Raw genomic sequence first — 23,176 nt, 5'->3', positions numbered from 1 at the left:
AGTGGTGGACGAAATGCTTCTGGATGTGGTACCAAATAGGTGGATCAGCTAAGTTAAATTGCCCCACAGTGTGCTGGGCTAGGTGGGTTAACTATGATAAAAGTGGCATTACTGAAAGGATAAGTACAGACTCAACGGGGCAAATGGCTTCTTTCTACACTGTAGGGATTGTGATTCTATTAAGTGATGGGGCAAAAATTTGGCAGAGTACATATTTCTCTTTTTGCATTCATGGCATGTGGGAGTCACTGGTTTGTCTTGGATGAAGTCCAGCTCCTCGCGTACTGTTGGAGCTCCACTCATCCAGGGTAGCAGGTGGTTTTCCATCACGCTCCTGTCTTGTGCTTTATAGATGATGCTCAGGCTTTGGAGAATTAGGAAGCAAATTATTCACTGCATGATTCCTGGCCTGAGACCTACTTTTGTAGTGCAAGCATTTATATGATTAGTTCAGTTCAGTTTCTGTTTCAAGTATTGCTGTGAAGGACCTTCATTAGAATACATCTGGAGCACTGTTGACAGTTTTCATCTTCTTAATTAAGGATGGATGTAACTGCCTTACAGTTGATAAAACGTTCACCCAAAAGGGAAGATTGACCAGGCTGGCCTGATACCAATGAAGGTTTAGAAGAACAATAGCTGATCTTATTGATGCATTTAAGATCTGTGACAGGTCTTGACAAAACAGATAACGAGTGGACGATTCTCTTTTGGGCATCTAGAATTAGGGGGCTGTTTAAAAATTAAGCCTTCAACTTAAGATTGAAATGGAAGGGTGTTTTCCCCCCGCCCCCATTCAGCAAGCTGTTGTCTGTGCAAGTACTGGAAGCTGTTCAGTGAACATATTTGCAGGTGAGTTGGACGGATCTTTGATTGACAAGGAGTTAAGTGTTAAATGAAGTAGGCTGCTTAGCGAAGTCAAATCCACAGTCTTGATCTTATCCAATTAATTGATCAAGTGGCTTAGTCCGTTCCCTAATTCTTGTGATGTATTGACTGGTAATAATTTAAGACTATGGTGGCAGAAGTTTGAATGATATCAGGTTTACAGAAGTTGGAACATGGGTGACGGAATATAAAATAAACAGCCAAACAAGTCAAGCGCGGCATGAATATTTATATTTTGTCCAATTTAGACATATTACTAAATTTAACACATTTTCATACAAATTAAAGTCATCACCATTATCTGGAAGGTTAGCTTACCAGTTGTAAGTGTTTCCTGCTGCAATTCAGGTTGCTCTACTTGATGCTGAGGCTGGCTGCTAAAACCTTGGCTGTAGCTGGGCTGATAGGGACTCTGTTGCTTGAGGGTGTCAGGGTCACTGGCAGGAGGCACTGGCGCATTCATATTAAACACCTTTAAATAAAATGTTGCAAGTGATAAAAAGGGAACAAGTGTCACAAGCGAGAACTAGCTCTACTGGATCCTATAAACCCGCATTTTCATACACTCACTTCAGGTAGTACTCAAATTCAATTTTTTCTATACAGGTATTGCATTAGTCCAATCAAAAAAATAGCTAACTTGCAGAAATCTATTTGGACATAGAAACGGGTCAGAAAAAGCCATCATCACAAATATTATAAAGTTAAATTTGTATTTTCAAACAAAACTCGATTTCGTCAACAACTTGATTTAAAAATATATTCAAAGATATAATTTCTGCTGTCTTTAAAATTGACAACCAAGATAAGCCAATGAAAGGATCATAAAAATCTAGATCAAAGGTTGGCAGGTGAAGGAAGGGAAAAAGAGACAGAATCTTCTTCTCATCCCATATGGTTGGCTGGCCAAACCAGTATTATTACATTCACCTCTTTCTCTCTCCCTCATGTTGGTTAGTTGGCTTGAAGATGTCTCTGAAAGCTGGCAGATAGAGGATGATTAGAAAGACAGTCCAAGCCGGTCTAGTACTAATCCAAAACCAGAAGCAACTCTATCTGATCAAAAAGATATACCTTTCAGGAACTTGTACTTCTGTTGTAGAGGTGGTAGGTGGAAGGGCTGTCATTCAACAACTGCTGTAAGATACAGGCTCTAAAAACAACAGTGGTTATGTTCCAGCCACTGCCAATCATTGTGATTTACGTGCCCATCCACAAACAACGCAGAGTAAGATGAGTGAAGCTGCTGATGCGTCCAAAGTCTAATCAACATTCATCCGAGAAGAGATTGGGAATGGTGCTTACAATCGACGAACCATGTTTTCATGCAATACACAAATTTGACTTTTATTATAGTAACTGTGATTGTAAGAATGGCTGAAAGGTCAGATTGGGTTAAATATGACAAAACAGACAATTTGCACAGTCTGGTTCATCATCAGATGGTTAGGAAAAGATCAAATTGGTCATGAAGGAGCAGAGTTTATGGTAGGTTCAAAGGCCAGTCTTCCGAGCCCTCAAATGAAGGAAATCTCTGCTCATCCACTAAATGCCAAAGAAGTACTATGATAGTTCAGTCAGTGGGTGAGGTAAAAACTGGGTGTTGTCAGAGCATGTATGGAAATCAACAATGTCTTCAGATGACTGCAAGCTGCAGAACCCGAAGAAATAAATAGGAGGGATTCTAAGATAGATCTTCATGGCAACATGACACTTAATTGAAAGGTCATGGGAAGTGATGATGGTTATTCTTCGAGTTAAATTACTAAGAATAGAAATAGTAGCGTGGAAACCCACCTACTGCATCATAGTGCAAGTGCAACAGAGAAAGCTGTAATGATTATCCATGTCAAAGGGTGGAGAGAGATTGAGAAGAAGAGGGAGGGATATGTTTGCTTGTCAGTCATTTGGGATCCATTTGAAATTACATAATAAGGAGTTGTTTCATTACTCCCGAAGGATCAAAAAATGTATTTCCTTTAAAACATTAATGGGACATGGGCTCAGCCAGGATTTATTGCCCATCCCTGACTGCCCTTGAGAAGGTGATAGTGAGCTACATTCTTGAGCCGCAGCAGACTGTTTTGTGCAGATTACACACAATGCCGTTACAAAAGGAGTTACAGGATGTTTCACCAAGCAACAGTGAAGGAACAACAATGTTACCCACTCAACAGAGTGACTTGGTGGGGAACTTTATGGTGGCAATGTCTCCATGAATTTGTGGACGTTGTCATTTTAGATGGTAGTGGCACTTGATTTAGGAAATACTGTTCCAGGAACTTGGGTCAAATTCAGCCATGCATCACGTAGATTAGATACTCTGCTGCTCTTAAGCATTGGTGGTGGAGAGATTCAGTTTTTGAAGATGTGATGCAACTTCAACAGGCTGCTTTCTTCTGGACATTGTCAAGCTTCTTGACTGTTGGTGATAGTGCAGTCCTGATCCAGACAAGTTGGGTATATACCATCACATTCACAGGACAGAGCATTCATACAATCCCTACAGTGTGGAAACATGCCCTTTGGCCCAACAAGTCCAAAGTGACCCTCACAGCATCCCACTCAGACCCATCCCACTATAACCCACAGAGCCTACACATCCCTGAACAGTATGGACAATTTTGCATGGCCAATCCACCTAGACTGCACACCTCTGGACTGTGGAAAGAAACTGCAGCACCTGGAGGAAGCCCACGCAGACACAGGGAGAATATGTAAACTCCACAGAGACAGTGACCCAAGGGTGGACTCGAACCCAGGTCCCCGATACAGTGAGGCAGCAGTGTGAACAACTGAGCCACCATGCCACCCCATTCTAGACTTGTGCCCTGCAGATAAGGGACAAATTTTAAGAGTCAGATGGTAAGTTCCTCACTGAAGGATTCTTAGCCTTTGACCTGCTTTACAGTCACTGGACTTATTTCGCTATTCAACTTCAGTTTATATTAAGTGGTAACTCAAAGGATGCTTATCACGGGCAATTCAGTGATGGTAATGCCATTGAACATCAAGAGGCAATGATTAAATGCTTTCTTGTTGAAGCTCGTCTTTGCTTGACACTTCTGTCATGAGAATGCTTCTTGCCGCTTCAGCCCAAGCATTGGACATGGACTAATTCAGTTTCTGAGGAATCAGCAAGGGAGATGAACATTGCACAGTGAACATTCCCACTCTGACCTTACAATGGAGGAAAGGTCCTTGATTTGCAAATACTTTTTCTGTTAATCTTTATATTTTGGATTGTGGACTGAAATGTGACAAGAACTGTTTTTAAAGACTAAGGATTGCTGCACTTTTTAAAAGCACATAACCTGACACTCATTATAAGTACTGTTTATCCAAGTGCTTTTTCATGCAGTTGTGAAAGCTCAGTCTGCAGACAAGCTCAAGACATGTGGTGTATTACAGACGAATCATTAGCTAGCATGAAACTGATCGGTTTGTGTAACAAGTTATCAGTGATTCAGGCCTTGTGCCTGTCAAATGACTGGCACACCAGGGGTATGACTGTTTAGGCAGGAATAATCAGATCTCTGGAGGAGGAGGAGCTGTTTCTGCTCTGCAGTAAAATGCATCACAAGCCTTAAAATAGCCATTTTTGTTTTCCCCTCAGCATTTGCTGTAAGCATAGCTCTTAACAAGTAAGCAGGAAGTTTCATAAATTTTAACTGACCATTGTGTGCTTTTCACAAGCAAGTGACAGTACCTGTAAAAGGAAAACGATGGAGCAGTACATCCCACCAAGCTAAAAGGACCATTTCAGCAGATGCTGTGAACAGGGACCATTGAACTATTTTCCCAGTCTTTCTCCCCAATTCATATTACATTTCTTCCTCGTCCACCTGTCTTGTCTGGTAGTTTGTGTGGGGGTTCTAAGTAGGTCCAAGTTTTAAAAAGTAGAGTTACGGACTGACAGTTTGTAATTATTTATGTGCAGCTAGAATCTATTTATCTATTTATAAAGAGCAATTCTTGCTTGGTACAGAAATCTGGTCCATGCTTTCTGTCAAGCTAGCTCTAAACAACTGGTAAATTGAGGAGAGATAGTAGGAACTGCCAATGCTGGAGAATCGGAGATAACAAGGTGTAGAGCTGGATGAACACAGCAGGCCACGCAGCATCAGAGCAGCAAGAAGGCTGACGTTTCGGGTCGAGACCCTTCTTCAGAAATGGGGGAGGGGAAGGGGATTCTGAAATAAATAGGGAGGTGGGGGGAGTAGCGGAGAGAAGACGGATAAAGAAGGTAAGTGGGCAGGAGACAGACAGGTCAAAGAGGTGGGGATGGAGCCAGTAAAGGTGATGTAGGTGGGGAGTTGGAGAGGGGATATGTCGGTCCAGGGAGGATGGACAGGTCAAGGAGGCAGGATGAGGCTAGTGGGGGGGGGGGCTTGAGACAGGAGGAATGGTTAGGGAGGCGGGGTCGAGCTGGTTTTGGGATGCGGTCAGGGGAGGGGAGATTTTGAAGCTTGTGAAGCCCACATTGATACCTTTGGGCTGCAGGGAACCCGAGCGAAATATGAGATGCTGTTCCTGCAGCCTTCAGGTGGCATCATTTTGGCAATGCAGGAGGCCCAGGATGGACATGATGTCCAAGGAGTGGGAGAGGGAGTTGAAATGGTTCGTGACTGGCAGGTGCAGCTGTTTGTTGCTAACCGAGCGTAGGGGTTCCATGAAGTGGTCCCGTTGCTTGTGCTTGGTTTCCCTTAAGTGCAGGAAGCCACAATGGCAACAGCGGATGCAGTATACCACGTTAGCAGATGTGCAGGTGAACATCTGCTTGATGTAGAAAGTCTTCTTGGGGCCTGGAATGGGGGTGAGGGAGATGGTGTCGGGGCAGATGTAGCCCTTGCTGTGGTTGCAGTGAAAACTGCTGGGGGTGGTGACGCTAGTGGGCAGGATGGAGCAGACAAGGGAGTCACAGATAGTGTGATTCATCCGGAACGAACATAGAACAATATAGCGCAGAACAGGTCCTTCAACCCTTCATGTTGCACCGACCTGTGAACTAATCTAAGCCCATCCAGCTCCACTATCCCATCATCATCCATATGCTTATCCAAGGACTATTTAAATGCTTCTAATGTGGCTGAGTTAACTACACTGGCAGGCCCTTACCACTGTCTGAGTAAAGAACCTGCCTCTGACATTTGTCTTAATTCTATCACCCCTCTATTTGCAGCTACGCCCCCTCGTACAAGCCGACGTTATCATCTTAGGAAAAACACTCTCCCTGTTCCCCATATAATCCTCTGATCATCTTGAACGTCTCTATTAAATCCCCTCTTAGCCTTCTTCTCTCCAATGAGAACAGACCCAAGTCCCTCAGCCTTTCTTCAGAGGGCCTTCACTCCAGGCCAGGCAACATCCTGGTAAATCTCCTCTGCACCTTTTCCAATGCTTCCACATCCTTCCTGTAATGGGGTGACCAGAAGTGTACACAGTATTCCAAGTGAGGCCGCACTAGCGTTTTGTACTGTTGCAGCATGACATCACGGCTCCGGAATTCAATCCCTCTACCAATAAAACCTAACACATCATATGCCTTCTTGACTGCACTATCAATCTGGGTGGCAACTTTCAGGGATCTATGTACATGGACACCAAGATCCCTCTGCACATCCACACGACCAAGAATCTTTACACTGACCTGGTATTCTGCCTTCCTATTATTCTTCCCAATGTGAATCACCTCACATTTATCTGCAATGAACTCCTTTTGCCACCTTTCAGCCCAATTCTGCAGTTTAACCAAGTCTCCCTGCAACCTGCAACATTCTTCCACACTGTCCACCACTCCACCAACTTTAGTGTCATCTGCAAACTTACTAACCCACCCACCTATGCCTGCATCCAAGTAATTTATAAAAATGACAAACGGCAGTGGTCCCAAAACAGATCCTTGTGGCACACCATTAGTAACCAGACTCCAGGCTGTATATTTTCAATCAACCACCACTCGTTGCCTTCTTACAGAAAGCCAGTTTCTAATCCAAACTGCTAAATCTCCCTCAATCCCACGCCTCTGTATTTTCTCCAATAGCCTACTGTGTGGAACCTTATCAAAGGCTTTACTGAAGTCCATGTACACCACATCAACTGTCCTACCCTGATCCACATGCTTGGTCACCAACTCAAAAACCTCAATCAGGTTTGTGAGACACGACATGCCCTTGACGAATTCATGTTGACTATCTCCAATCAAATTGTTGCTTGCTAGATGATTATAAATCCTCCCTCTTATAATCCTTTCCAAAACGTTTCTTACAACAGATGTAAGGCTCACTGGTCTAAGCAGATAAAGGATGGAGAGGGAAAAATGTCTTTGGTAGTGGGGTCAGATTGCAGATTATGTATCCTACAAAGAGGCAGGCATAGTTTGGGCCCATGCGGGTACCCATGGCCACCCACTTTGTCTGAAGTGGAGGGAATTGAAGGAGAAGTTGTTAAGGGTGAGGACAAGTTAGGCAAAGCGGACAAGGGTGTCAGTGGAGGGGGGCTGGTCGGGCCTGTGGGACAGAAAGAAGCAGAGGGCCGAGAGGCCATCTGCATGGGGAATGCAAGTGTATGGGGACTGGACATCCATGTTGGCGACCAAGCAACTGGAAGTTTTGGAGGAGGTGGAGAGCGTGGGTGGTGTCACGGACGTCGTTGGGGAGTTCCTGGACCAAGGGGGAGAAAATGGAGTCCAGATAGGTGGAGATAGGTTCGTGGGGCAGGAGCAGGCAGAGACAATGGGTCGACCAGGGTAGTCACTGTGGATTTTGGGAAGGAGATAGGAGTGGGTGGTGCAGGGTTGCGGAACAATGAGGTTGGAGGCTGTGGGTGGCAGGCCACCTGAAGTGATGGGGTTGTGGATGGTCTGGGAGATGACACTTTGGTGGTCAGGGGTGGGGCCCTGTTCAAGGAGGTGTTAGGAGGTGGTGTCAGAGAGCTGGCGCCTGGTCTCGACGATGTAAAGGTCAGTTCGCCAAACTACAGAGGTTGATGCTGCTTTGCTGCAGTTGGTCCAGTGTTTCATGGATCGCACTCAAACTGATTGATCTGCTTGAACAATGTCCCATTTTGAATAATAACTGCAGCATAACATGATGGAAGATATTCTCAAGAGTGAAGACAGAACTTTGCATCCATAAGGACTAAGTCAGAAATCAGATGATATCAAGTTATAGTCCAACAGGTTTATTTGAAATCACAAGCTTTCAAAGCAGTGCTCCTTCATCGGGTGCAGCGGAGAGAAGCGCAGAGGCACAGGCCTTTCATGCAGAGATAATGGTAAGGTGATTCCAGGGGAACTGCGTTTGTGTGCTTCCCTTCACTCCACTTAACAAAGGAGCAGCGCTTCAAAAGCTTGTGATTTCAAATAAGCCTGTTGGGCCATAACCTGCTGTTGTCTGACTTCTGACTTTGTTCACCCCAGTGCAACACCTGTACCTCGACTCCACTCTTACCATACTATCGTGGACGGGCACATCGGCAGCAGACGGCTGGTGAGGATGAGGTCAACTGTGTTCTTTCCTTACAGGATCCCTTACCAATTGCCAGATACCCAGACAAGCAGCTGTCTTTTAGGACTTAACCAACTCACTCAGCGGTGGTGCTATCAAACCATTCTTGGTAATGGACACTGAAGTCTTCCCTCTCAAGTACTCCGGGCCACACTTCCACCTTCAGTGTTGCCTTGAATTGATATTCATGTTGAGCACCAGTTGATCAGCCAAGACGGGTTGGACCGGAGAAATTTCCTGCCACTGCACTGACACTGCAAATCAATGACATATCCATCTGCAACCTGTGCTTTGAACAGGAGGTACAAGGCGCCATTGACACCCAACAACCATTCTGCACACTCAATCTACTGACGTTGCACTCCCCAAAACCTCTTAAGTCTCCCTCACACTTGCCGCTATACCCCCTCACTCCTGGGGATGGAGAAGCGCAAGAGGGACAGATGGGGTCTGGAATTGAGAAAGAGTTGACAGGCAAGGAGCAGATTGCATCCTCGGGACTTAAATACATTTGAAATGGTGAAAAAACACTCAGCCAATTTGGTTGTGGTGGCAGCAAACAATTCAAACTACAACTCGTCCAAATTTATATAGGAGGTATAAAGAATTGCTTTACCTCATAGATAGTAGGATAAATTCTTAAGAAGGGTCTAGGCCTGAAACGTCAGCTTTCCTGCTTGGCCTGCTGTGTTCATCCAGCTCCACACCTTGCTTTATCTCATAATATTTTTGACAAATGTCTGATTTGCCTAACACCTGTCAAAATAAAAGCCATCTTACCGTTTGCATTGACTGGAATGGAGCAGCATTAACATTTATGCCACTGCTGTGGAGGGGTTTATTCGGAGGAGCCTTGAAAGCCTGTGACTGGGAGACAACAGGAAGTGCTGTTGACGCTGGTGGCTGTTCTGTAGTCAGTGACATTGCAGTCTATGGAGATACAGAAGTTTGAAGACAAAATGCAGGGAAAAAATGAATAAAGCTACTAAATCAAAAACATGCAACTATCAAATGCCTCAAAAGAATATTCAACCTTAAAATTATATTCAGCTGACAATTACATGCTGCCATAATAAACAAAAAGATATTGACGGCAATTTGCTCTATTATTCCAAGAACCGTTGTAAAATAATTCTAAAGACGAGTATAATTGTGTGTTCAAAAGCCACACTTTGGTTTCTGATTTCAAGAGTTCAAAGGTGCAGAAGTTTACATGTAAGGGTCATAACATGAAGACGCTCGGATAACAGAACTGAAACAAGACAAACATTACCAAATTAATTCCATAAAAAGTGAATGAATTCTTGTGAATGATGGATTATATGTAGTAGAGAACTAGTAGTTCTGAAACAAGTTTATGCATTTCGCAAGGGTAATTACAATAGTACTTTTTTGGGAGTGAACAATGGTGATTTCATCACGCTTACTACTCAAAGGAGATGGAGCTGCAAGTTCTAGTTTTGTTACTTCATAATAATTTAAAATATTGGGTATTCTCGTAAAAATTATGAATACGAGGACATCTAGCTTTTCTAAATAATTTTTGTGAACTCATTGCAGTTACCTGAATAGACTCCATAGTTTCTTTCTGGGTTCGCTGCTCTGACACATGGGAAGGCTGGTACATAGGCTGAGATGGTGTGTATGGTTCATTTGTGGAAGATACCAGAGGTACCTTAAATGATGAAAGGAAATAAAAAGGGGGAAAACATAAGTGCCTATGGATTGCACTACAACAAAGAATGGGAAAATACAAAGGCTTGGCTACCTTTCTTCCAGCTTGCGGAAACAAGTTTCCAACCCTGCACAGAAGATTATCCTGTCAATTCAAAATCCCTGATTTATACCTTCAATCTTAATTATACATAGCCTGGTACTATTCAAAACAGAGCAGCATTTGTTTGATCTTTTTAATGTTCAATTATTCCTCCTTAAACATGTTATGTGAACAACTAGAACCTTGAATTATTTTTGTTGGACCTAAATTCACATGCTTATGCATGGAAATACAAATCAATTAACGTAAAGACGTGTGTAGTACAACTACGCATTATGAATCCCTGCAGTATATGCAGGTAGATTAAATCTTTCTAATGGTGCATTTGGTTTTGCTTCACTCAGTTGGAATCACCAAAATCAAAAATGCCTTTGCAACAGAATTGGGTCGAATAAAATGCATTACATTATATGGAAAATTCACAAACATGGAGATTGGCCACTTTATTAAAGGCCATGCGAGCGAAACAAAACAAAACAAAATGCTACAAAAAATGTACTTTAGAGCCTTTTTCTGTGAAACATTCCTGAAGACAAGAAACCTTGGTATATGATACCGAACAGGTTTGAATAATTACAAGCCAAGTGAGCAAAAAAAATAACAGGTAAAGCAGTTTAAAAACAAAGGCATACAGGGCAAAGCTGTACTGGAATAGGGGGTATTGTTGAAGGGTGATGGAAGTAGACAGCAGGTAGTAGTAGGTAGCTTAGAGGCTCAAAACCTTCACTTTGTTAGATTGATGAAGCTCAAGCAAATCAGAGGGATTTCACTGCCAGTGAATCAATGTGACTGGAACGTCATACTGAGCTCCAAGTGTAGCATGGTAGAATTTGAACAGCAGTAACTTGTGTTGCCAGCTTTATTAACATTGATATTAATTCTGCAAAAATAATGATTCTTATAAATCAAGTGTCTACGTTAACTTTCCTGTCTGAAATTAAATACGAGTGAAAGACTCTGCTTGGATAGCTACTTTATAATATACGAACAGCGAGTCCTGCTGACACAGGTCTGGAGCAGAGTCAAGAAATATGCCTGACGTGTTTCATTTGGATTAAATCTATCCCAGGTAAAGACTCGCTTTGATTTCTTCCTCCAAGTGGCTCTGAGGAATATGGCAATGCATGGTACACGGCTCTAAGGACAACTCAGGTATCTCAACCCAAATCTTTAAGTCAGTGATAATAGGAACTGCAGATGCTGGAGAATCCGAGATAACAAGGTGTGGAGCTGGGTGAACACACCAGGCCAGGCAGCATCTTAGGAGCACAAAAGCTTACGTTTCAGGCCTAGATCCTTCATAAGAAAAGGGGGAGGAGGAGAGGGTTCTGAAATAAATAGGAAGACGGGGGAAACAGATCGAAGATGGATAGAGAGGAAGATAGGTGGAGAGGAGACAGACAAGTTAGAGAGGCGGGGATGGAGCCTGGAGAGGCGATTGTAGGTGGAGAGGGAGGGAGGGGATAGTTCAGTTGGCGGCGGCGGGGAGGGGGTGCGCGCGCAGAGGATCGGACAGGTCAAGAGGGTGGATGAGGTTAGTAGGGAGGAAATGGTGGTGCGGCTTGAGGTGGGAGGAGGGGATAGGTGAGAGAAACAACAGGTTGGGGAGGCGGAGACGAGCTGGTCTGGTTTTGGGATGCAGTAGGAGGTGGGAGGGATTTTGAGGCTTGTGAAATCCACATTGATACCTTTGGGCTGCAGGGTTCCAAAGCGGAATATGAGTTGCTGCTCCTGCAACCTTCAGGTAACATCGTTGTGGCACTGGAGGCGGCCCAGGGTAGACATGTTGTATAAGGAATGGGAGGGGGAGTTGAAATACTTCGTGACTGGGAGGTGCAATGTTTATTGCGAACCGAGCATAGGTGTTCCACAAAGTGGTCCCCATGTCTCTGCTTGGTTTCCCATATGTACAGGGAGCCACAACGGGAACAGCGGATGCAGTATACCATATTGGCAGATGTGCAGGTGAACCTCTGCTTAATGTGTAAAGTCTTCTTGGGGCCTGGGATGGGGGTGAGGGAGGAGGTATGGGGGCAACAGTAGCACTTCCTGTGATTGCAGGGGAACGTGCTGGGTGTGGTGGGGTTGGAGGGGAGTGTAGAGCGGACAAGGGAGTCACGGAGAGAGCGGTCCCTCCGGAAAGCAGACAAGGGTGGGGATCAAAAAATGTCTTTGGTGGTGGGGTCGGATTGCAGATGGCGCAAGTGTCGGAGGATGATGCGTTGGATCCGGTGGTTTAGTGGGGCAAGGGAGTCACAGAAAGTGTGGTCCCTGCGGAAGGCAGACAGACAGTGCCTTCTTCTTTCCATACTAGTGCAATACTTCCAATTCCTGTACAGGTATTTTTACAACAGGTAAGTATAACCATCAAAGACAAGAATATGTTGGACAAACTCAGCAGGTCTGGCAGCACCTGTAGAAAGGAAACAGAGTTAATAGTTCCAGTCTGATACGACTTCCTCAGTACTCTGTATAAAAGTAAAATACTACTCAATTTGCTTGTTTCATTTCACAGACAAACTGAATTTAAGTCATTCAAAATTTATTTCGTAATAACAGTCATGGTGTAAGAACCAGGGCCATTCAGGAGAGATTTTAGAAAGTACTTCTATGCACAGAGTAGTATAGGCTTGGGACTCTCTTCCACAAATAGTGGTTGATATTGACTCAATTGCTAAAATTTAAATCTGAAATAGTTACATTTTTACGAAGCGAGGGTATCAAGTGATATTGGTCCAAGGCAGGCACACGGATTTAGGGTACAGATCAGCCATGATCTTATTGAATGGCAAAGCAGGTCAAGGGGCTGAATGGCCTACTTCCATTCCGATGCTCCTATATTTTCCGACTGATAAAGAAAACTGCTAATTCTTGACTTTGGTTGGAGTTCAATCAGAAAAGCCAAAACACAATGGCTTAGCTCAACTTGTTAACCATTACTTCATTTTAGAGCCACAAGGCAGGCTACACCTGGCATGGCAACATGCAATAAAACAGGATTGAAGTAGTAAAGATGGCCTGACACGGCATCAATCATTGTATGTTGGAATTTCACATCTGTCAAAAAAGAAGAATCAATAAATACAAGGACTGTAAAGTTAAATAAGATCAATTAGGAGAGTATGAAGATTGAGCTGGCTACAATGAACAGGAAAACTACATTAAGGGATAGGTTGATGCCAATACAAGAGCAGATATTGAAGAATATACTGTTCAAAAACAACTTCCAAGGACACTAACCATATACGGATAACTGGGGAGGTTAAATACGGTCTTAAAATGAAAGAAGTGTTTAATTTCGCCAAGCTGAGTAACAGGTCAAAAGACTGGACTAAATATAAATGAGCAAGAATAGGTCGAAGATTAAGAATTGAAATTAAGAGTTGGAGAGAAAGCTCACAAGCTGTATAAAAACTAGACTATAAGAATTCCACAGGCATCTAACAAGACAGAAATAAAATCAAATGTTGGTCCTGCAGACTGTGTGCCTGGGTAATTAATAATGTTAAGCAGCAAAATGGCAGATGAATTAAACAGATATGCTGCATGTTTTCACTGTAGAGTCTACAGATAAGTCCCAGAAATAATTGTGAACCAGGACGTGAAAGGGAATACGGAACTTAAAATAATGACAATTATTAGGGTAAAGGAAAATCAACCAAGGTGAAATTCAACAAATCAGTGTCCATGATGGACTTAACCATAGGCTGTTATTAGCAGTAGCTGCTGAGACAGGACATGCATTGGTGTTATTTTTCTAAATTGTTCTGGATTCTGGGTAGGGCCCATTGAATGTCACTCCTCAACTCAAGGAAGAAGAGTGAGACAAGTAGGAAACAACAGTACAGGTTACCTACCATTGTTGAAAATGCTGGAGCAAATCATCAAGTTTACAGCAAAGCACTTGGAAAATCTTCAAGGCATCAGGCAGTCACCACAAACACATGAAAGGAGATTGTGTTTTACGAGCTTACGAGAGCTCTTTGAGGAACTAACAAGCAACACAAACCAGAAATGGATATCCAGCACTCAAATTTCCTCAAGGCGCTTGTCAATATTCCACAGCAAAGATTACTACATAAAACAGAAGCTCACGACCTGGGGTTAACATATTAGCATGGACGGAGGATCAGAGCTCATAGGATGCACGAAGTAGGCACAAATGGGTTAGTTTCCAATTGTAAGATGTTACAAATGGCAGGTCACAGCAAGAAGCACTGAAGCTTCAGTTATCTCCAGTCCACACCCTGGTTTGGATTGAAGAGAGCAACTGTGTGGTTACTAAATGAGCTGATGACACAAAGACAGGTGAGAAACTAAGCTGTGGAAACAATGCAAATGATCACTGTAACATAACTAGTTCGGTTGAGTTTAGAGGAACAATAGATGATCTTGAGGCATATAAATTTCAAGACAGTTGACAGGGCAGATGCTGAAAGCTAAATAAGATGTCAAGTAACAAGGGTTTTAATGGTCATCGGGGGTAGGCAGGAATATAGAGGTGAAGTCACATTCAGGTCTACCATTATCTTTTGGAAAGGCAGAACAGATTAGAAGTGCCAATGGCCTAATCTCAGTCTAAATTCACATGTTCATACATTTTGCAGCACCTTGAAGCACCAAGTGACAGATAGGAAACAGAGGACAACACAAGTAAATGATTAAAGACAATTGCAAACTAAGCAAATGTAGGTCCTATTTTGTTTTACAGAATAAAGTACTTATTACTTACTTTACATCTTCCTTTCATTAGAAAAATACAAGCGATAACATAATCTTTGAATACTATCACAAATATTTTATGTTGTTGCAATATATTAAGTTCTTGCTAATGAATTATGTTTTGCCTCCACAATCACTTCCAGTACTTTCATGCTAACCAGTGACTCATGGAAAAGGACACTCAAGTCACCTGAAAATTCAATTTTTCCAGTCGCTCATTTTTGAAGAACATCAAGCAAAAGTGCCCATCGTCTCAATAGCTGAACAAGGTTTTTCAAAACTTCCAAATATAAAGAGAACATCTAGGCTGAGATGTGGGGAAAACACAGACATGGCTGTCTGGAAATACTGTTCAGCCTAAAATCCCAAATTATATCTCCTCTCTAAAATGACAATCAACCAAACTTAACAGACTCTAGCATAATTAGAGACAAAAAAAATCTGCAGACGTTGGAATCCAAGGTAGACAAACAAGAGGCTGGAAGATTACAACAGGCCAGACAGCATCTGTAGGAAAGGAGCAGTCAATGTTTTGGCTATTGCCTTTGTTGTCCTGAAAAAAGGTAATAACCAAAACATTGACTGCTCCTTTCCTCCAGGTGCTGTCTGGCCTGCTGTGCTCTTCCAGCCACTAACCCAGACAGTCTTTACACCTCGGGCTACCCAGAACAGTCAGTACAAGGTCGAAAGAGATACCAGGCATTCAACATCAATCGAAACCCATTCACACATACTCTCACCATCATAAGACCAATTAACTTCAGAAAAGAACATCAAGGTCTTAAAAAAAACTACAGACTACAGGAGAGATAATGGATTTCACAGTCTGTATAACTGGTACCCCTGATCTCACTAGAGGAGAGAACCTTTACCAACAACAAGCTTCTGCACAAACAGCTTCCCTATACAGGCTTCCATCCCCAACAAAAAACTTCAGAACCAAGACCAAAAGAGGCCAAAAATAGGAGCTTAACTGGGAAGCCAAACCAAGAGGATCATGAAAACAAAGGTCATCCATGAGGGGAAGCCAACCAAGTGCTATCTCAACAAGAGCTTCCAGACTCAAGCACGTTCTGAACCGAAAGAACCAACAGCAAGAGCCTCAGCAATCGGGCGCACTTTAAAACTGCGTTTTCATCAGTGAAGAGCCAAAACTTGATACCTTAAAGTTCCAACCTAGCTAGCAACGAGAAGAAGGCAGGTGGTGACAGTGCATTGGGTCCCAAGGGTCGGAAGTCTGATTAAAGTTTCTGGAATTAAAACTAGTGTCATTAGGTTCTATTGTGTTTAATCTAATTAATGGTGTATTTTAATAGTATTACTGTTCTCTGTCCCATCTGATTGTGTCAATTTCCCTGTTCGATGCATTTAACTATATTTCTTCATCATACTCACTTTGTGTATTGTAAATAAATGCAGAGATTCCACTGCCCTGTCTGCTGCTTTCTTCATTTCACATTCCCTAAGTCCAGTGTCCGGAACCGGGGGTCTAGGGGTGATTTCAACCACTTTAAAATCAGAAAATTACTGATTGTTAACCAGAACCCTACACTTCATTTTCTGACTTTCCTAGCAAAGTAGATAACTTCCTATTTTTCCACATTGTATTCTATTTACCAATTTTATTTTTGTTCATCGAGCAGACTTGAAATTCTCTTGAACCACCTATGCATCTTTCTGACAACTTATATTTTAACTCAGTGTTTTGTAATTTATTTGAATTCATTCATGAGACGTGGGCATCACTGGCTGGGCCAGAATTTATCTACAGATTTGCAAATGTTTAATCTCAACATCAAACTTCTTGACAAAAGTTGTGAATAATTGGTGCCCAAGCATTAATCCTTGCAATAGGAACATCAGAAATAGGGTCCGGAGTAGGCAGGCAGTCTGGCCTGTTGAGCTTGCTCCATCATTCAATAACATCATGGCTCAACTTTTCATGGACTCATCACAGCTTGCCAATCACAAAATGACAAATTTATTTAGATTCCCTGTGTTCTGCTCATTAACAAGTTCGCAATTCCATGCCGGTTTCCATCCCCCAATCCCACATCCTTCAATTTTGATTACTTAGCTTTTAAATGGGACTTGGATCAGAAGTTATGATTTTCTAAATATACTATACTGGCCACCTTCACCTATTCCATTCCTATGTCATCAAAAAAACTCAGTTCTTAAGTTTATACATCAAAGCTCACTCTGCCCAATACAATCACTTCTTGCGAAAGTGTACTCTTATCATATCCTTGATTATATGCTCTAGCATTTCCCTGCGACTATTGTTTGGTGAAATGTCTGTAATTCCTGTTTTCTTTTCCCTTCCTTTCGGAAAGGGAATATTACATTCTTAAAACTTGCAATCTACTGGAATTATTTCAGAGTCCAGAGATTGTTGAATGGAAGTTCTATCACTGTGCTATCTATTTCACCACTCTTCAATGTAGGTCAGGCCTAGTGAATTTACCTGCTTCAATTCACACTATTTTTTCTTGCATCCATTTTCATAATAAACACTTATAAAAGCTTTTACAATCCATTTTATGTTTCTCACTAGTTGTCTCTCATATTCTGTTTTCTCTTGCTTAGTCTTTTTGTGGGTCCTGCTTTGCAAATTTCTACGATGATCCAAATCCTCAGCATTTGTTTTGGCTACTTATGTGCATCTTCCTTAGGACTAAAACAAATGTTAATTTCTTAGCTCACCACTGTTGGAACACTTATCCTGACGGTTTCAATGTGCATTTTTGTTGTAAATTATGGGTTGTTTATGAAATATTAGCCATTGACTGACTACTGTCGTACCTTTTACAAAAGTGTCTCAAACCACATTAACCAATTTACAGCTCATACCCTCAATAACTTTGTTTCTTTAGATTTAAGACTCTAGTTGATTGAAGGATTTTCAAGCATTAATTCCTAATTTTAGCAGATTACTGTCACTTTTCTACACTTATTTAGAAGATTATTTATTAGCTCTGCATCTTTAGCATTGCATTTAACCTGGCAAGTTCTCTAACTAGTTTCTCATAGTACTGCTCAAGAAAAACATCTTGCGTACAATTTCAATAATCCATCTTCCACAGCATTAGTACTAATGTGGTTCATCCAGTTTACATGTCTTTTCAAATGCCCAATGTTTACCACAGTACTCGTTACATACACCTCTGATTTCCTGATCTGTTACTGTCATATGTACCAAGGTACAGTGAAAACTGTTGTCTTACGTGCTTTACAGGCAGACAGTACTATATAAGTGCACCAAGATAACAGAATAAAGTGCAGGATACAATGCTACAGCTGCCAAGGAGGAGCAGACAGAAATCAACATTAACATCTCTAAGGAGGTCCATTCAAAAGTCTGATTTATACTGTGATTTACACGAACACTCCTGTTTGGTCGCCTATAAAATAAACTCTAGCATTTTTATTCCCCATGCTGTTTCTTGGTTCCAACCAAACCAATTTAATGTCTTGAAGTTTAGAACCAAGTTTACCTCTCAATACTGTCACAGTGTTGTGTTTAATTAGGAGTTACCACACTACCTTTTCCCAGTGTGCTGCCTTGCCTGGATGGTGCATACTTTTGGATAGTCAAATCCCAACTTTGGTTTGCTTGAGGTTGCATCCCTTGAATGGCTATCAGGTCATACCTGTGTATTTCTATTTAAACTGACAATTTTTTCTTGTAAATGCTGGGGGAATTAGAACACAGAGCCCTTAATTCAGTATTTTTTTGTAAACTCTGGCCTTAACTGCTGTCATATGTGAGTTTGTTATCACTAACTCTTCCTACTATAACTTGATAAGCATTATCTTAATTGTAACGTTGATGTGTTGTCTCATTTCCCTGTAATTTATTCAATCTTCCTCTCTATATGCCCTCCATCCTTCTATTTATTTTAAAGCCCTCTCTCCCTCCTTAGATTTTGATTCACAAGAACAGTGCCACAGCACAGTTCAAGTCAAATCAGTCCCAAGGGTATCGTCCCCATTTTCTCAAGTACTGCTACTAACATCCCACAAACTGGAACCAACTTTCCCGATCAGCTTTTGGGCCATGCATTCATCTGTCTTTTACCCTATCCCAATTTGCATGATGGATCAGATAATAATTGAATGAAAAGTCTCTGAGTTCCTGCTTAATAATTTATTGCCTAGCTCCTCATACCCCACATTATGCAAAGTCTTTTTCCTAGTCTTATCTATTTTCTTGGTACCTGCAAGGACCATAACAACAAGATCTTCTGCTTCCATGTGCAAGTTGCCTTCCAGACTTGAGCAGATACCCTGAACTTGCATATAAAGAGGGCAACATATTCTTCTTAATTCTTGCTACTAGCTGCAGACAACAGTAACTATGCCCTACCAATACTAACCCATGCCACCACAACATTGCTTTTTAACTAGCTCCACCTTCAGGGCTCCTGGACCATAGTTAGTGTGCTCATCAACACTACAGCCTTCAGTCTACTCCACACAAGTTGCAAGAACATCAAACTTGTTGCTCAACTACAAAGGCTTAGGCTCCTCTACTTGTAGCTTGTCACTCCCCTTAACTTCAGATGTTATCTTTGTTCATTTTTAAGCTTCTTTTTTTGGTCATTTGAAGTATGTTAATATTTTCTGAAGTGTTAGAATGCAAGAGTCAGCCTATTAGAAAGGTTAAATTACCGGTGTAGCTTCAGACTGAACAGGACCAGCATTCGGTTGACCATGTCTGGATTCACTGTGCACTAGAAAACATAGAGAAATACAATAAAAATATTACAAGACCGTCAGAAAAAGATTAGCAATGAGAACCACAGTGTCTGAATTTAATCATTTAATCAATTAAAGCAAAAGGCAAATCATATTATTGAATGAGTGAGCTGGTTGCCATGTTAGCTACATTTTCTCAACATACTTGGGATGACAAAGCAGTAGAAATTTCTATTTGAATTCATTGTAAAACTCTCCAAGTGCTTCACAGCGGCATTGTGTAAGAAAATTGAGACTGGGCCACAAGAAGAGGTATTAGACATAATGGCCAACAATTTTGTCAAAAGGTGGGGTTTTAAGAAGGGCCTTTAAAAAGAAAAAGGTTTTAGGTGACTATTCTGTAAATTGACCAGTTCAAAGCACACCATCAATGGGGACATTCAAGATATCAGAACAGAAAAGGTACAGACATCTGACATTTACAATTGTAGTGATAAGGGAGTTCTGGAGGGGTGCAACTGTGAGGAATTTGGAGTCAAGAATGAAAATTTCAAGTTATACATCACAAGCTAATCAGAAATGCATCTAAAAGTCAAAAGGCTGAGGTAACAAAGTAATGCATAAAGGTTTAAGCAAACGGTGAAAGGAAGCAGGACTCAGATGTGCTATGCTAAAAACAGAAATAGGCAGTTTTAGGGACGATATAAATATGTAGTCAGTAGTTCAACATGGATCAAGTAGGTCAAAGAACACAAACAATCTGCTGTTGCCAACGAGGATCTAGAGTGTCATTAGGGAGAGTGATGGATTGAGAACCAACATTGATAATTAATTGAAGAAGGTTTCTGCTTATGTACAAGTAGTCTGACAATTTTGTGATAACAAAAGAGTTAAGAGCTTTGATGACAAGTCAGTTTGAACGGGTTAGTGTCTCTGAGAAAACTGACTATCTTTTGGATTATTTTACAAAGGTCAAAGCACACAAAATACAAGAACAACCAGCCGACAGAAAACTTTATACAAATGCAATTACACATCGAATTGATAGATTTGCAAAAGGTTCTCAAGTGAGGCTCTCTTTAAAAGGAAAAAAGCAATTTCTAGTTTACTGTTCAAACATATACCCTGTACAATCAATTACCTTGTGTACACATCATCTGGGGCATCTCCATGGATTGTGCTGTATTCATTGGCTGTGCTGAAACAATAGCAGGGTCAATTGTTTGACTCTCAAACTCAATCATGGATTCCTATTGGAAAAAAACAAACGTGAAATACAAATTACAGCTTCAAACCATGCAATCCAACAAAGCTTTAAGAAACAACTCAACATTAAACAGGATGTCTTTCCCACACAATATAACACAGACCTTGAGATCTGCTCAATTCCAGCAGAATAGGATAAATACACAAAAAAAACCTAAAGTTTGCAATATGGTGGAAAAAAATATGTGGGGCCAAGTGCATCTCTTTTGTACAGAGCCAGCAGAGATAACACAAGGGCCGAAATGGTCTCCCTGTATGCTATTCCAGCCTTGCTATGATTCCTAGCAACTTTTAGATCTGCCTGACATCTTCTGACCTCATATCCAAGTTTTGAACTCGAATAGATATACTTGATTGACCAGATGAAACAGATCACTTGGCGTAACTACGAACTAATTTCCCTTCCATATCTAAATGGAGCAGAATGGGCCAACATGCTTTCCAGCTCAAAAATATTAGACCCCATTGAAGCAATTCGTATTGCTACAGCAAGTTCTTTATTCAGTAACAATATTGAGAAGTTCACAGCTTTGCTCCAAATTGAAAAACAAACCAAATATTCAACATGAGATAATGGGAACTGCAGATGCTGGAGAATTCCAAGATAATAAAATGTGAGGCTGGATGAACACAGCAGGCCTTTGGTCCAGGAACTCCCCACCTACGTCCGTGACACCACCCACGCCCTCCACCTCCTCCAGAACTTCCAATTCCCTGGCCCCCAACACCTCATATTCACCATGGACGTCCAGTCCCTGTACACCTGCATTCCGCATGGAGATGGCCTCAAGGCCCTCCGCTTCTTCCTGTCCCGCAGGCCCGACCAGTCCCCCTCCACCGACACTCTCAGCCGCCTAGCTGAACTCGTCCTCACACTCAAGAACTTCTCTTTTGACTCCTCCCACTTCCTACAGACTAAGGGGGTGGCCATGGGCACCCGCATGGGCCCCAGCTATGCCTGCCTCTTTGTAGGTTACGTGGAACAGTCCCTCTTCCGCACCTACACAGGCCCCAAACCCCACCTCTTCCTCCGGTACATTGATGACTGTATCGGCGCCGCCTCTTGCTCCCCAGAGGAGCTCGAACAGTTCATCCACTTCACCAACACCTTCCACCCCAACCTTCAGTTCACCTGGGCCATCTCCAGCACATCCCTCACCTTCCTGGACCTCTCAGTCTCCATCTCAGGCAACCAGCTTGGAACTGATGTCCATTTCAAGCCCACCGACTCCCACAGCTACCTAGAATACACCTCCTCCCACCCACCCTCCTGCAAAAATTCCATCCCCTATTCCCAATTCCTCCGCCTCCGCCGCATCTGCGCCCACGATAAGACATTCCACTCCCGCACATCCCAGATGTCCAAGTTCTTTAAGGACCGCAACTTTCCCCCCACAGTGATCGAGGACGCCCTTGACCGCGTCTCCCGTATTTCCCGCAACACATCCCTCACACCCCGCCCCCGCCACAACCGCCCCAAGAGGATCCCCCTCGTTCTCACACACTACCCTACCAACCTCCGGATACAACGCATTATCCTCCGACACTTCCGCCATTTACAATCCGACCCCACCGCCCAAGACATTTTTCCATCCCCCCCCCTGTCTGCTTTCCGGAGAGACCACTCTCTCCGTGACTCCCTTGTTCGCTCCACACTGCCCTCCAACCCCACCACACCCGGCACCTTCCCCTGCAACCACAGGAAATGCTACACTTGCCCCCACACCTCCTCCCTCACTCCCATCCCAGGCCCCAAGATGACATTCCACATGAAGCAGAGGTTCACCTGCACATCTGCCAATGTGGTATACTGCATCCACTGTACCCGCTGCGGCTTCCTCTACATTGGGGAAACCAAGCGGAGGCTTGGGGACCGCTTTGCAGAACACCTCCGCTCAGTTCGCAACAAACAACTGCACCTCCCAGTCGCAAACCATTTCCACTCACCCTCCCATTCTCTAGATGACATGTCCATCATGGGCCTCCTGCACTGCCACAATGATGCCACCCGAAGGTTGCAGGAACAGCTACTCATATTCCGTCTGGGAACCCTGCAGCCATATGGTATCAATGTGGACTTCACCAGTTTCAAAATCTCCCCTTCCCCCACTGCATCCCTAAACCAGCCCAGTTCGTCCCCTCCCCCCACTGCACCACACAACCAGCCCAGCTCTTCCCCCCCGCCCACTGCATCCCAAAACCAGTCCAACCTGTCTCTGCCTCCCTAACCGGTTCTTCCTCTCACCCATCCCTTCCTCCCACCCCAAGCCGCACCCCCATCTCCTACCTACTAACCTCATCCCACCTCCTTGAC

At 42.8% G+C, this 23,176-nt stretch overlaps 1 protein-coding gene across 4 annotated transcripts in view; it reads right to left on the bottom strand.

Annotated features, from left to right (window-relative positions):
- The window catches only part of caprin1b (cell cycle associated protein 1b), a 129,387-nt gene that overhangs the window by 32,149 nt on the left and 74,062 nt on the right, over window positions 1-23,176 (bottom strand). For 2 of the 4 annotated variants that reach the window (XM_059652135.1, XM_048545232.2), the window contains 5 exons: window positions 20,738-20,846; window positions 19,570-19,631; window positions 9,961-10,071; window positions 9,177-9,326; window positions 1,207-1,360 (listed from right to left, as the gene is read on the bottom strand). In XM_059652135.1, the coding sequence (XP_059508118.1) occupies window positions 1,207-1,360; window positions 9,177-9,326; window positions 9,961-10,071; window positions 19,570-19,631; window positions 20,738-20,846 (586 nt within the window). The remainder of the gene's footprint in view (window positions 1-1,206; window positions 1,361-9,176; window positions 9,327-9,960; window positions 10,072-19,569; window positions 19,632-20,737; window positions 20,847-23,176) is intronic. The other 2 variants (XM_048545233.2, XM_048545234.2) reach the window with 2 other exon arrangements.

The sequence above is a fragment of the Stegostoma tigrinum genome, chromosome 17 (assembly GCF_030684315.1).
Source record: "Stegostoma tigrinum isolate sSteTig4 chromosome 17, sSteTig4.hap1, whole genome shotgun sequence".
In the NCBI taxonomy this organism is placed as follows: Eukaryota; Metazoa; Chordata; class Chondrichthyes; order Orectolobiformes; family Stegostomatidae; genus Stegostoma; species Stegostoma tigrinum.
This window is presented reverse-complemented; position numbering and strand designations above follow the sequence as displayed.